The sequence below is a fragment of the Phasianus colchicus genome, chromosome 4 (assembly GCF_987193195.1).
Source record: "Phasianus colchicus chromosome 4, bPhaCol1.hap1.1, whole genome shotgun sequence".
NCBI classification, from domain to species: Eukaryota; Metazoa; Chordata; class Aves; order Galliformes; family Phasianidae; genus Phasianus; species Phasianus colchicus.
This window is the reverse complement of record NC_143439.1, coordinates 29,728,208-29,743,971: the sequence shown is the minus strand read 5'-3', so window position 1 is coordinate 29,743,971 and position 15,764 is coordinate 29,728,208. Positions and strand designations below refer to the sequence as shown.

The 15,764-nt window shown below is 42.8% G+C and overlaps 1 protein-coding gene and 1 pseudogene across 4 annotated transcripts in view; one reads left to right on the top strand and one right to left on the bottom strand.

The window, feature by feature from the left end:
* ADGRL3 (adhesion G protein-coupled receptor L3) overlaps positions 1 to 15,764 on the bottom strand; it is a 490,651-nt gene that overhangs the window by 77,943 nt on the left and 396,944 nt on the right. For 3 of the 4 annotated variants that reach the window (XM_090139058.1, XM_090139055.1, XM_090139056.1), the window contains 2 exons: positions 15,147 to 15,185; positions 165 to 348 (listed from right to left, as the gene is read on the bottom strand). In XM_090139058.1, the coding sequence (XP_089995184.1) occupies positions 165 to 348; positions 15,147 to 15,185 (223 nt within the window). The remainder of the gene's footprint in view (positions 1 to 164; positions 349 to 15,146; positions 15,186 to 15,764) is intronic. The other variant, XM_090139057.1, reaches the window with a different exon arrangement.
* On the top strand, positions 10,514 to 10,609 carry LOC149918149 (U6 spliceosomal RNA; annotated as a pseudogene).

Here is a 15,764-nt window from a genome sequence, read left to right as displayed (position 1 = left end):
TATTCCCTTAGGCTCTTTTGGAAAGACTTCTAAGTTTTTCACACCAGTGGCCAAGACACATCCAACACTGCTCTCCAGTTAATGTAGAGCCAAGACTGAAGTCAGGTTTCACAACCCTTACTCTCCCTCTGGTGCTCCCAGTATGTATGGGCTCTGTCTCTTACGGATATTGTCAGTGTTTTCACGGACAATGTCAGTCTTCAGCAGGTTATCAGCCAGCACGAAGGCACTGTCCTCCACGGTGTCAAGCAATTTCGTAGCTGCACGTTGCTGTTCACTTGCATTCAGATCCCTCCAGGCATTCAGCGCCTGTGGTTGCAGGAGGTTGTTCACTGTTTCCACCATGGCCTGCAAAGGAGAGGAACTAAGTAAGAAAGGGCTTGAGCAAACATAGAGCATCTCTGAAACCTCTGACATATACGCCCAGTTCTCTTCTCAACACACATAGGGACAGAACAGCATGTCTTTCCCCACCCACTGGGGCAGCCTACAATGAAGCTAGTCATCATTTACTGCATTACATGAGAGTGGGAGGAAATCATGATTTTACTTGATTTTCAGCTTCCACGACCATCAGCTCAGATTCAGAAGGAATTAAGAGTCAGGGATGGTGGAAAGGGGATGTGGAAATCCCAAAGGAAACATGAAGAAAAATATACTTCAAAAGCTATCTGAGAAGTAAGTTGCTGCTATCTGCTGCATTAAGATTCAGAAGCCAGGCTGGGACACTCACAGAAGTTCTCTAGTATCCATCTGCAAGGGCTACGCTCCTTCCAGAGCATTTCCCACCACAGAGATTTAGATAAGACGCTCCATTTCAAATGTCTCAATTTGGGAAGGAGTCAGCCATCCGACAGGCCTGCCCCACAAAGAAACACTCCCATTGCCAGCTATCACTGACTGCATAAACCAACCTTCCCTTTAAGATGAAGTTGCCACTCTTAACAATTTTCTGCATGCTGAAAGCATAGGCATCAAAGCCATAGTTCTGTTTTTCAAGACAGACAGTCCTGGGGGCTTTCTACATGCTGCAAGCCTGAAGATACTCCGTGGGTCACTCATGGAAACACTTCAGTTTTTACTCCTGACTGTCTCTAAACCCATCCTCAAGTTGATGTATGAAAAGAGGATGCAGCATGGCCTGCTCTCTAGCAGAACTCTAAGAAGAGCATTACAATGGCAACACAAGGCACAGAGAATTTAGGGCATCCTGACTCCCCCTCACCAGGCACAGTCAGATACGAATGTGCAGAGGAAGAATAAAATCACACTGAACCAGAATAAAATTTTATTGTTGTATGCAGGTGACCTTCAGGAAGATTCAGCTACCGCAGTGTACACGGAAAAGTGAAGACAGCTGAGCCTGCCACTCCTGGTGCTTTTGATCCCAGAAAAGACAATTAACAGAGACAATGTCATGAGCATCTTCATCCTAAATGTCCTTCAGGTTTAAAAGTTTCTCATACCACTGCAGCTCCCATTGGAAGACTGAGCCAGAATTGGGCTGTTCCGACAATAATAAGCCCATACTTTCCAACTTAACTCATGACAAAATAATTCATTTGTTTTTATGCCAAATCTCTCCTTTACCTTAAGTAAATCTTCCCCTACCTAGAGCTACTGCCTTGATTAAGAGGCATTTTTCCTGAGCCTCATAGCTTGGTTTCCAAAGGATAGAGCAGCCAATGCTTCCACCACTGAAGCAAACTGAAATGGCTGAAAACCTCTTCCTCTATCGCTAATGCAAAAAACTTTTTGCTGTGAAGCCTTCACAGTGCAAGACTGGAATCCTTTCCCACTTGCTATTAAGTAGAACTTATTAGCCATAAATCAATTTCTTAAGTTGATTATTAAACACATATTCTTGAATCATCTAAAATCAGTCTAAAAATCAGTCTAAAAATCATCTTAACAAATGTGGTATGTACTCAGGAAAAAATGGTTAACTTTAATTTAAAGAAATACTAAAAATCCATAGCATTTCAGCATGCTTTTCTGGTGTTATTAAGGTCTTGAAGCCTGACTGTTGCAGCTCTTCATAAAATTCTGTGACTTACTAAAGTAGCTTATCTCTTTGCAGGCAGAAAGAAGGTGTTACTCTTTCACAGTGAGCAAAAACCTTGTCTATTTTGCTGCGCAGGTTCTATACAACATGGTCTTTGCTTGCAAAGATCTTACATTCCTGGAAAGCAGAATATGAGGATTTTTCTCCCCTTTCAATGTTATCATGCAGACTACTATTTGCCTTACATCCATTCAGCTCAGCTACTAATGTTGTTTTTAAATCTCTATTAAAACAACATGCTAGATACTTTTATCAATATCTGAATGGTGGAAATAGTCATTGCTGCAGGTCTGTCTTCTGGCTCTGGATGGAAAGGTAATGTCTATTTGTCTAAACATGAAACAGATGCCACGATATTTCTGTTATAGTGAAACACATGCTGCAAAGAATTTTCCTCAGAAAAGTAATATAGATACATTTTTTATTTTTTTTTTAACAAAGTATGTGTGCATACAAAGCCTGACAGAGAACCTCACTTAGGCCTTATGTGCCACCTTCTGCACAGTGTGTCCATCCAAGAAGCATCTTCAAGTGACAAGCCTGAAAACAGCCACTTCATGCCACCCTGGGCCTGACTCTAAACCTCCAGAAGGATTTCCAAGGACTTCAGTTCAGGTCCCTAACACATATCTGAGCAAGTTGGTAGACTGTCATCATTGGCAATACATCCGAGATGAATTTAGTCCATTGCTTTTCCCAGAGGGTCAATCCCCTCACCTGCCTCAGAGCATTAATCAAGTGTTCCCCACATTATATTTCTGAGAGCAGCACTTCATTATGGCTGAGTGCTGTGGGCTGAAGCCAAGGAGATGAGGTGCTAATGAAATGTTTGCATTTTGGACAGGAGCTGAGGTAGGTGTTTAAATGAAACAAAACAGCTGTTAAAGCAACAGTGTCTCTTGAGAAACAGATGCCAACTGGGAAAAATTGGACAGGAGAAAGGGAACTGTGGGAAAGCAGGCACATGGGACACAGACTGGCCTGTGTCTTTGCATTTCGCTGAGGTTTAGGTTGGTTTGCCACCAGCTTCAATGACTTTGTGGACTGATGAAGCTCTAGCAAAGAAGCAACAGTGCCAGTCTCCCAGTAAAGCCTCTCAGATACCAGCAGGATTAGCCCTGACAAAGGACCTTTGAAATGAGGAAGGTATGAGATAGGTGCTCCTGGGAGCTGATGACTTGATGAATGTTACCTGAGACCCTTGGTGACCTTGAGGAAGGTGGGGACATTCAGAGGGAGCTAAGGAAGTTCTGATCTAGTTCTGCACATCTACCTCACTGAAGACCTTGTCTCTTTCCCATTCTAAAGCTTTTCTGCTGCTGTGGTTTTCTTCTCTTCCAAACACAGCTCAACAGGGTGAACAACTTTCGAGGAAACTACAGCATACTTGTGAGCCTCAGGCAAAATAAAAGTATGGGCTCCAGCATATCTCAGTGTTCCCTACAATACAGAAAAAAGGAAAAAAGACTGCAAAACCCAATGCCAAGGTTGCTGGGGCTTAGAGAATGAAGAGCACAAGTATGTATACACCCAGGGAGAAGTATAAAAGCAACAGAAATTACACTAAGGGAGACCTTGAGAAGTGTAAACAAATGAAGGAAGAAGAGCCTGCAGAATGGAGACAGGAAAGAAGACTTTCCATCTGTCTTTTTATCCTAGGATGTGTAGGTGTGGCTCTATGCTAAGATATCAGGCTACCTATAAATTAAACACTAAACTTCCTAAACACAAGCTCGTGAAGAACAAGCATCCTGAGTCAGATGAAAGGTCGAATGTATCTAATACACTGTCTCCAACAGTGACTACAAATCAACTATAGAAGACAAAAAATGGTGGAGAACTCTTTTACTATTATTTATATAGCACCAAAGAGTGTAATTTCAACATAAATAAATGTTACAAACTGCAGAGGGAGAATTTTTTCCCCCCAAATAAGCACATATGGCTCAAGATTTTTTTGATTTTGTCCTGACAGAAACAAAATGTAAAACTTTCTTCTCAAACACTTATAAAACAGTATTAAAAGATGTACTGCCGAAAGGTAACTAAGTCTTCAGTAACTGTGCATTCCTAAAGGAGATCACATATATCCCACTGATTTCCTTTGTGACAGCTGCTTCATCCTGTAAAACTGAAGTTTGCTTTTCCACCTATTTTTATGTTCTGCCCCTGTAGAAATACTTGGCCAAAATACATGACTATGTGACACACAATTTAAACCCATGAGGGAGGATATACCCAGTGATACCACACCCACTGGCTTATCTCTCATCATATCCAGAGTCTCCCATCATATCTCCCACCAAAATCCAAAGTATTACCCTTTGACAAAAATAGATTCTGTAATGTAAAATCTGTCTTTACATGGGAATTGAACCTGGAAATCACCTAAAGATGTTAGTCCTACTAATCTCGTCAAATTTGGGACTGGAGCTCATTGTGCCACATTGTTTAAGCACAGCAATCCTAATCTTAGAAGACCAGCAGCCCTCCTCCAGTCAAGTCCTAAGGGTGCTATGTTCTAAACCTTTATAGTTCACTTTGTCCTCTTGCTGAGCAGCCGACAGAGAAAAAAAAAAAAAAAAAAAACACAAAAAAAATACCCACCAATGAACTGAGTGTTACAGCACGTTTTCAAGGGTATGTGAGAAAATACCTCTTTATGCCAAATGAATACCAGCAGGCCCCTCGGGGAATACTGATTGAGTCCCTCTGCAGAGTAATTTTCAAATTCACAGTTCATCCTTCTTTGCAATACAGCACCTCCTTAAGAAGAGACTGAAAACGAACTATAAATTATTTTGCATGTAACTTATATCAAGGCCTCAGATCCTATAGCAGCTCTGGCATTAAAGCACCACTTTTGCAATGACATCTCTAATTAAAAGAAATGCATTTTATAACTTTTAGAGCCCAATCTCACACTGCTAACACTTGTCTTCCTTGACCTGAAGGGAATATTTGATGCAATGCACTTTCAAAAATTAGTACAGAAGGAACTACGTCAACAAAGTTGTGCTTTGCACTGGTATACTAAAGTCAAAACTGATGCGTGAAACAAGCAGTGCTTGTAAAATTACCCCTGTACAAAAGGTGTTTGTTGGCATAGTTTGCTGAGAAAAGCCTTCTCACCTTTTCTTAGAACAGTGGTGCTAAGGCCACAGAGAGCAAACACAAAGTTACAGCCTTAGTCTGTGCTTTGTCTGAAGTTCTGGTCCTGTCTGATGCCTCTGGGTGCTACTCCAAAACAAGTGCATCATCATCTTTATTCAAAGCATGCACAAAATATTATTATCCCACTTTTTAATAGCAGCCTGAGGTTTTATGGTAAATTGGTGGAGGAAAAAAAGTATGAAAACCCTTTCAGGTCTAAAGTGCACAGTGAATATGAAAAACACTTCAGACAGCAGATGTACTGAAATGTAGGTATGGTTCAGTGATCACAATATTATGCTCTTCTTTTTCCCTTTCCCTACTAGAAATTGGGAGTGCTTTAAAAGAGCTTACCTGCCTTCAAGAACAGCTAATTTTTCTCTGTATTCAAATGAAACACACAGTGCTAAAACAACCCCCTTTTTAAGCTATCAATATTTGCAAACCTCCAAAGTAATTGAGTTAAAGGCACAATCGATGCCACTGATGACAAATTCTGCTGGAAGTTTGCAATTGTTGCCTCTGGCCAGAAAAAGCTCCAGTAAAAGAGGAGCTTCCATTAACTCCAAATATACCTGGTGCAGCCTAAATGGACACCCAGGTAAGAAGACCTGGATGAAAGCAGGTTTTTGGGCACACACGGAGAGCCAGCCTTGGCAAGGTTATTACACTGAAAAGGGCCAGCTCAGGAAACGTTTGGCCTTAAAGTGACAAATGAATGACACCCTGATCCCTCTGCAGCAAGAAATGCACATGGTGAAGCAGTCATCTGTTATGTAGGAAAAAATAAGCGCAAGTGTTACTTCTTCAGCTCTCAAAACAAGGAAAATGCTGTCTTGGCTAAATAATGATATTACATCCTGTTTCTTAGCTGAGATGTGTATTCAAATCTGTCTGACAAGACTCTTTGCTCTCCAATGGTTCTTCTTCCTGTCATTTGTTCTTCTAATTCCAAATTAAAATTAGTCTCTAGTCAAAGCACAAGAACACAGCTTATAGGGAAGCCCAGCCAGTCTAAGGCTTTTTCCAAAACAATTTGGTCATCGTAAAACATCTGTTATTCACTGAAATGGATAGGCACATATTTAAATTGAACCTAGCTTAACCACAGCAAGAGGTTAAAAAAGAAACTAGATTATTAGCGTACATACTGCTAATTTCCTCTTCTGCCTTCGGAACTAACCCAGAGGCACCAGTCTACACCTGCCAAAGTAGGTGACTGACAACCGATGGCATCGGTTTCAGTGAACTGAACCAAAACCCACAGTTACTACTCGTGGTGAAGGCAAATGGAGATCTTCCTCTGACACTGCAGAGGAATTTCTAAAGTGATTCCATAGTTCCAGGGGAAAAGCTGTTTCTGCTGCCAGTGTAAGAACTATAGGAAATAGCCTGAATTTCAGTGGCACTGGGAACTCAGTGCACTGAGAATAAAGGTACTGACCTTTATTAAAATCAGGTCATCTACAAAATGCTTAAGTATGGAATTAATGGTCTTGCACTAGGCACGCAAGGTTTGCAATCCTGGCCTTGAACTACTAATAATCTCCTAATGGGAGCACAGAAGAAAAAAAAAAATAAAAAAAAAGGACATCTGAGAAATAAAAGAAGGTTACAAATTACAGGTTATGGCTTTGCTTTGCTTAGTATACGAGGAAGAATATTTTAAGGTCAGAAGGCCTTACGTAGGACTGAAATAAAAGGAATTGATTGCCAAGAAGGAAATAACATACGATCTATTTCATCTAATGAGATCTTCCCTGCAGAATAAGCTGAGAACTGCATTTATGAATCATCTGCCCTACTGTTTGGGATGTGAGACCATACAAGCAACTGCTAGAATAATCACACAGGAGAAGTGAGCAAAGATATAGAAAGAAAGGAAAATGACTTGCAAACGATAAATGCTTGTTTGATGAAATATCCATAGCCTTCAAGGGAACTCCTAGGGCGTCTGTGAGATTCATCTTTTCTCCCAGTGGTCCAAATCAAAGGGACATCTCCCACTGGTCTCTACAGCAATTCACACTGAGACTTTTTCCTGTGTCTCCAGGCTTAAGGGCTGACTCAGCCTTAAGCAGAAAGTGAGTACACAGTAATATAGAAAATATGAGATTTTTTTTCAGTTCTGCTGTTATATGTGAGAGCATTACTGCACATGAAGCTCAGTTGTAGGTAGAGGAATATATGGCCACATTCCAACATCCACATGAAAAATTTTGGACGCCAGTGACAAACCCAAGGCTGCTTTGAACCTCTTCTCCCCTAACAGGCTCAATGCAGCAGAAACACACAGGGTGGGGATTCATATTTTTGCTCTTACTGACATAAATCAAGTGTGGGTCTATCAAGCTGTGAAGTATATTAAGTTCACAGAGTTTTTACAAAGGGCTGCCCAAGCACTGAACCCTGCTGTGAGTCACACTTCTTTCAGATGTTCTTTTAATTACATTAAATGAAAGTCCGGAGCACTTTGATGCTTATAGGCAAACATCTAGATACCTTGAAAAAGCTGCTAAAAGTACTCCCCATAGCTATAGTTAATATACTACATTGTATGCACACTGCTAGCCAATTTATTCCAGCCACTTCAACAACGATACCTCTCCTGACAGGCTGTGCAGAATAGCATCAGGAGTCGAGCGAGGCACAAATCATTAGAGGACTCTGAAAGTTGTTTGACACGCACCACAGAGCTCTTTGTCATACAGCCAATTAAGTGACCAAACAAGGAACTTGAAAATCCTCATTAATTTGCCCCTTTCTTTATAAATGGAGGTTAGAGTCTTTCTTGTTGCAGGCACAACAAGAACACAACTAAATGTGGCATAATTCAATTTATTCTCTGTCTCAAGAGCTTCTTTCGTTTAGTCTTCACAGAAGTTGAGGCCAGCTGGGCAAGCAAGCAAGCAAGAAGTGGGAAAAACAGAATTAATCCACTTTAAATACTACTGGCAAAGTCCCAGACACACCTTTTATCTGCTAAGAGCTACTAAGTTTGCAAAGAAAAAAAAAATCTTCTCTTTTCCTCAGCTCTAAACTTAATGCCTTTGAACTTTTTGGGGGAAAGCCTTTCATTTTTTGCTTAGTACAACAATTCAAACAGCCTATGTTAGAAGTATGAAGCATACAAAAAACTTCCAAGAGAACAAGCACGATTCTGATGGCAGCCACCTGCCATCTGCCACCTTGACCCTGCCAGGATCTCAGTGCTGGCCTGGTTGATGGCTCTGATGATAACTGTACCCAGAAGTTTGTGGTCTTTCTGGATCGGGTGGGACCTCCACCAAAAAGAAGAATGGGAACCTCCTGGGAAGTTTTTAACTTCTGCAATGCCTCTCAAATGCAGCACATAGTTATGTACAGGAAGGGGTTGCTGGTTGGCACTGCAGAGAAAGACATCAGTTTCATGATGTCCCCAAGCTCCAGCCCAAAAATCCAAGAAAAGCAAGTAGGTGAGCTCAGACTGTAATCAAATGCACATCTGTGCTTGAGAGGACTCTGCATGTTTGGTCTCTGTGGTATGAGCCTTTATTAAGCTCTTGTTTCCACCTACTAAATCTTACAGCAAACTTCTATATTTTTTCCCATGTTAATAGGGCCTCATTTACTGTACTGAGTGTTCATATTTTTCTTTTCTTTACTATCCTCCCTGTGTATCAAGAAGCCAGTGGAATTGATTTGATCTGGGAAACTACAAGCCAGGCAGCCTCACATCAGTCCCTGAAAAGGTGATGGAACAGCTTGTTCTAGATGCCTTCTCCAAGCAACTGGAAGAGAAGAAGGTCATCAGGAATAGTCAGCATGGATTCACCAAGGGAAAATTGTGCTTGACCAACCTCACAGCCTTCTACGATGGCATCACCAGATGGGGGGAGTGCAGTGGATATCATCTACCTTGACTTCAGCAAGGCTTTTGATACTGTCTTCATTATCACATCCTGATAATGAAGCTGAGAAAGCGTGGGATAGATGACTGGATGGTGAGGTCTGTTGAGAACTGGCTGACTGGCTGAACTCAGAAGGTTGTGAACGGCGGGGCAGAGTCTGGTTGGAGATCTGTAACTAGTGGTACTCCCCAGGGGTTGGTTCTGGGTCCAGTCTTGTTCAATATCTTTATCAGTGACCTTGGTGAGGAGATAGGGGAATTTCAATATCAGCAAATATCAAGTTTGCTGATGATACAAAGCTGGGAGGAGTGGCTGACACACCTGAAGGCTGTGCTGCCATTCAGCAAGACATGGACAGACTGGAGAGCTGAGCAGCAATAAATCAGATGAAGTTTAACAAGAGCAAGCATAGAATCTTGCACCTGGGAAGGAATAACCATGAGTATAGATTGGGGTATGACCTGCTGGAGAGGAGCTCTGTGGAGAAGGACCCATGGGATCTTGGTGGATGACAGGTTGGCCATGAGCCAGCAGTGTTTCCTGGTAGCCAAGAAGGCCAGTGGGATCCTGGGGTACATTAAAAGGAGTGTGGCCAGCAGGCCAAGGGAGGTGATCCTCCCCCTCTACTCTGCCCTGGTCAAGCCTCACCTGGAGTACTGTATCCAGTTCTGGGTTCCCCAGTACAAAAAAGACAGGGAGAGAGTACAGCAGAGGGCCACAAAGATGATAAAGGGCCTGGAGTATCTCCCCTATGAGGAAAGGCTGAGTAAACTGTTCGGCCTTGAGAAAATGAGACTGAGATGGGATCTTATTAATGTTTATAAATATCTTAAGTGTGGGAGTCAATGGGACATGGCCAACCTCTTTTCAGCTGTCTGTAGGGACAGAACAAAGGGAAACAGCCATTAACTTGAGCATAGGAAGTTCTGCACCAATATGTGAAGGAACTTCTTCATGGTAAGGGTAACAGAGCACTAGAACAGGCTGCCCAGGAAGGCTGATTCACCCCACGGAGGGTGGATTCTCCTTCTCTGGATATATTGAAGACCTGCCTGGATGCCTACCTGTGAAACCTGCTGTAGGGAGCCTGCTTTGCAGGGAGACTGGACTTGATGACCTCTGGAGGTCCCTTCCAGCCCTTACAATTCTGCGATTCTGCGAATGTGCCACAGCTTTGTTAGATGAGAAACTGAGAAACAGCACATTTGTGTCACTTGCTGATGAGCGTGGAAGAAATCTCTGACACCAATTCCAATTTCACAGTCCTCAAAAGACAAACACTGAATGTTTTCTACTACTCCAAAGCCTCAATGTAAGGAGAGAGATCTTTGGAAAAAGGAACAAACATCAACTCTGAAAGAAATTCAGAAATTCAGAAAATTCTTATTGGTTTATGTCACACATCAGTCATCAATTGAGGCTACAGCCATCAAATGAGAGAAGATTAGCATGGCCCCTGCGCAAGGATGACACGCAAATTCGTGAAGCGTTCCATATTTTTTTGCCGCTCTCCATCATATTTGAGAAGTCGTGGCTGTCTGGTGTGGTCCCGGATGACTGGAGGAAGGGTCACGTCACTCCCATTTACAAGAAAGGGAGCAAGGAGGACCCTGGGAACTACAGGCCGGTGAGTCTCACCTCTGTGCCTGGGAAGATCATGGAACAGATCATCCTGGATGACATGCTTGATCACATGAGGAAAGGGCGTGTGATCCGTGACAGCCAGCACGGCTTCACCAGAGGAAGGTCATGCTTGACCAATCTGGTGGCCTTTTATGATGGAGTGACGGCATCGGTGGACAAGGGAAAGGCGACCGATGTCATTTACCTGGACTTGAGCAAGGCCTTTGACATGGTCCCCCACCACATCCTTATCTCCAAACTGGAGGGATGTGGATTTGATGGGTGGACCACTCGATGGATAAGAAACTGGTTGAAAGGCCGCAGACAGAGGGTGATCATCAATGGCTCTATGTCCAGGTGGAGGCTGGTAACGAGCGGCGTCCCCCAGGGGTCTGTCTTGGGACCGGTGCTCTTTAACATCTTTATCAATGACATTGATGACGGAATTGAGTGCACCCTCAGCAAGTTTGCTGACGACACCAAGCTGAGTGGTGTGGTTGACACAGTTGAAGGACGGGATGCCATTCAGAGGGACCTCGAGAGGCTAGAAAGGTGGGCCCGGGTGAACCTGATGAGGTTCAACACTGCAAAGTGCAGAGTTTTGCACTTGGGCCGGAGGAATCCCAGGCATCCATACAGACTGGAAGGAGAGGTCCTTGAGAGCAGCCCTGTGGAGAAGGACCTGGGGGTCTTGGTAGACGAAAAACTTAACATGAGCCAGCAGTGTGCCCTTGCAGCTCGTAAGGCAAATGGGATCCTGGGCTCCATCAGAAGAGGGGTGGCCAGCAGGGACAGAGAGGTGATTGTTCCCCTCTACTCTGCTCTTGTGAGGCCCCATCTGGAATACTGCGTCCAGGTCTGGAGCCCCCAGTACAAGAAAGACAGGGAGCTGTTGGAGAGGGTCCAGAGGAGGGCCACAAAGATGATCAGGGGACTGGAGCACCTCCCCTATGAGGACAGGCTGAGGGAGCTGGGCTTGTTCAGCCTGGAGAAAAGAAGGCTGCGGGGTGACCTCATTGCAGCCTTTCAGTACATAAAGGGAGCCTACAAAGAGGAGGGGAATCAACTCTTTGAAAGGGTGAGTGACAGCAGGACAAGGGGAAATGGTTTTAAGCTGAGGGAAGGGAGATTTAGGTTGGATGTCAGGGGGAAATTCTTTACGGAGAGAGTGGTGAGGTACTGGAACAGGCTGCCCAGGGAGGTTGTGGATGCCCCGTCCCTGGAGGTGTTCAAAGCCAGATTGGATGGGGCCCTGGGCAGTCTGGTCTAGCATTAGGTGGAATGGTGGTGGCCCTGCATGTGGCAGGGGGGTTGGAGATTCATGATCCTTGAGGTCCCTTCCAACCCTGGCAATTCTGTGATTCTGTGATTCTGTGAAATGTGTCATCTGTTGTGACTCACTCTCTTGCACAATGATTCTGTCATTCCCTTCCCAAAATAGAGTGCCAAGAACAGTGTGTTGCATAAAGGTGGGCTTGATCATACAGGAGACACAGTTTCAAGAGGAATCTGTGCACAGATCATTCTCAGCCACCGAAAAGTCAGACACCTGGCCTAACGCTACTTAGCCAATGGAACACCTTTCCAAGCTCACTCCATCCATACTGGACATCCACCTCAGCAATATCACCTTCTCTAGGTGTCTCTTACTATTGCAAGTTAAAGCTCCTCTGGAAGTTTTTAAAATGTCACTGAGATGGCCAAATCCCCAAGTGGCTGTCCTGTCATTCTATTAACATGTATTATTACAACACCCATTAGATTGGTTATTATTTTTTTTAAGAGAAAAAACATCATTTACCACATTTTCCGTTAAAGGAGGGGCTTCTGTAAGCTCTGTCTTCAGTAAAAAAAAAAAAAATTCCTGAGCTTATTACTCAAGAAATATTGTAGCATTGTACAGACAAATCTAATTATTTGTTTAAAATATGGTACCACCAAGAAAGATAAGGCGACAATCTGATACTGCATTCTCATAGTCTAATCTTTGACTAACTCACAAGATTACCAGTTTATTTAAATTATTAATTTACTATGGGCTCAAGAGGGCTTTGCAACTTCACCACCACAAGTTTGTCAGCCCCAATAAACCATTAAGACGGATACTAGTAATTATGATCTTCTCAAGTTACCCACTCTTTTCTCAAATCCACTTTTCTCAGTTGTACTTTTAATTTTTACAGTTAGTGGGCATCTCTCATATAAACTCTGCACTGTGTTTTTCTTTGTCTAATGAGGACTGCAGCTACACTTCAACATGCACAACAGCCCCGTGTGCTGCATTCAGCCATTGACACTCTTCATGACAAAGGGACTAGCACAAGGAGATCATGACAGAAAGCCTGAAAACTCAATCTCTATGTCACTGGTGACATATTTCCAGGGACTTCCCACCTCCCATTAATTTCAAAAAGTCCAGGACTTGCCCATTTAAATTATTTTGAAAGAGCTCTGCAAAGCTGCCTTCGACAGTTCAAGACATTTCACTGCCTGTGAAGCATAAGTGGCATGTAACAGGAATATGTGCAGTCACATTCAGTTGTTATTACAGACAAGCTCTCCCCCACAAGATTTTTTTGTGACTTGAGCTACATGGCTTGCAAATGGAAACATACTGTATGAAAATATGTCTAGATACATTATTTTACCCCCATATAATACAAAGTAGAGTCGAAAGGTTCAATTAGGTCATCCAATTCATTCTTCAAGTCCTCCATTACCAGACTGTCCTTTTCAATACATTTACCAGCTTTGTCCATATTTATACTAAACAGCTCAGGCAATGAGCTTTCATCAGCTTTGGTCTACTAAAGTAGTAGGCAAATGATTAATGTTTAAACACACCAGTAGCCTTTCCAAGTGAAAGGCAAGGAGTCCTTGAAATTAAAGGTAAGTTTAAGTTTGTGCAGAATTCAGATTTTATTCTATCAATGCCAAGCTTTTGTAGAGTATATTATGTGCACTATTCACTACTGTTTGAAAGAAGACAAAAAGACCAGGAGCATGCATTGAGTCCGCAGAATGTTCCTGTGCAGCTAGGGAAAGGACAACTACAGACTGAGCAAGTACCCAAGATCTCTGACAGGGCTGCATGAACCATGGTCAAGCCAGCCTAACTACATTTACACTCTTACCAGTGGACAAGACAGCTAGATGGGGAGCAAGAAATGCAGTGCAAATATTCCTTAAAATACTAGTTACCTTCTCTGAGATCTTAAGAAAGGCTAGACCAGCCACAAGATGTATAATTTCACAATTCATCTTTATCCATTAATGTGTAAGGAAGGAAATAGACGAGAGATGGTTTTCTGTCACAACCATATCCAAAGGAAATACAGACAGGCTGCCAGCACAGAGGTGTACTGTTATATTGAATGCCCTGGAAATCTAAACCACCTAATCCCACACGCTAAATGAAGCATGTACTCACAAAATAAAGTCAATATGGGCTGTAGGAAGCTTGACTTTGCAGAAATAGAGCAGCTATAGGCAGTCCCTTCCAGAAATGTGGGTTTCACTTTCACACTTGTTTTGCATACATATATGAATAATGACCAACCATCCATAAGTACAACACTAAAGTCCATAAGCACAAGACAGAAATTAGGGGGTAAAACATTCACATTTCTTAAAGCAGTATTAACTCACCCATAGTATACAAACAGCTTTATATAAAAGTCACTGGAGCAAATGCTATAAAAGCCTAGGTGACAGGATAAATAATGTCATAAGCCAAGACCTCACTCTTGTAAAGACTACAAGCAGTCTTTCCAAGACACTGGGTCTTGACTTTGTTCACGTAAAACACAATGCAAGCCTGCAAAATTCAGGCTGCAGCTGGGTGAACTTTATGGGACATTATGTTCCTAATCCTATGTTTAGTTTAGTTTTTAGCACTCTCCTCCTTCTTACATCCCTCTGTGAGGACACTGCATTTCATTACGATTCTACCTCCTCCCTTATGTCAAGTGCTGCAATTTTGAATTGTTTCTAAATTTGCAAGTGCAAGAGGAGAAGGGAAACCAAGAATATGCATACAGCCATTATTTGAGTAACATGTTGCAAGTGAAACCCAACTGGTTTGGAGACATCTTTGTGAGCAGGACTTCCGCATTCTTTATGCATCCATATAGTTCTGCTTACTGCAATGGCTGAACAGGTCTTGTCAGAGCTCTTTTTATTTTCCCCCACTTTTTTTTTTTTCCCCCCAAGAGCTTTTGTCCCAAATTTTTGTTAAGTCTGTGGAACTGGGCAAGCGTGGAGGGAAAATGAATAATTGAAAGGTCATATTATCCTGTAACCTTAACCTTAAAGCTTGCTGCCACAGAGACAGTAAAAATCAGATTGACAGACATGAACCACTTCACAGTCATTCAGTCAAACAACTGGACGTGTATTAAAAACACAAGAAATACCTGGACATAGGCCCTGCAAGAGCGCTCCCTTTTCTGAAGCTGAGTCCATAAAGACAGCAAATTAAAGACGGAATAGAAAAAACAAGTTAGTGACAGAACAAGGGGAAAAAATTGAAGAAAATGCCTACGTAAAAACCTCATTTCTCTTTTAAACAGCTCCTAAAACCCAACCAAACCAAAGGAAATATGTGAATTAGGCAGCAATAGAAGGCAGGAAGGACGGGATCCAGAAATACAGGTTAGTCCTTTTTCAGTAAAGCCCACACATGCAGCTTTGCAAGAGTAGCTGTTAGACGGTGGGAGAAGTAAGGTGGAGGTACTCGAGAGACCACCTTTCCTTGGAAAGCACACATGATATACCCATGTCAAACTAGGCTAGAAAAGATGAGCTAACTGTTATTTACACGAGAGAGGTGTGGGCTCTGTGCAGTTGGAGAGTGCTGATGGCATGTTGAGCTGTAGCAGAGCTTTGGACAAGCAGGGAGCAAGCTGTATGCAGGATAGTAGTGGGGACTCATCCTGACATGCGTGCTTAATTCTCTGGTTCCAAGCAGAGCCTCTCATGGCCCAGCTTTGTGGTCATGCCTAGAACTGCAGGAGAGTGCACTGCCCCAGAGA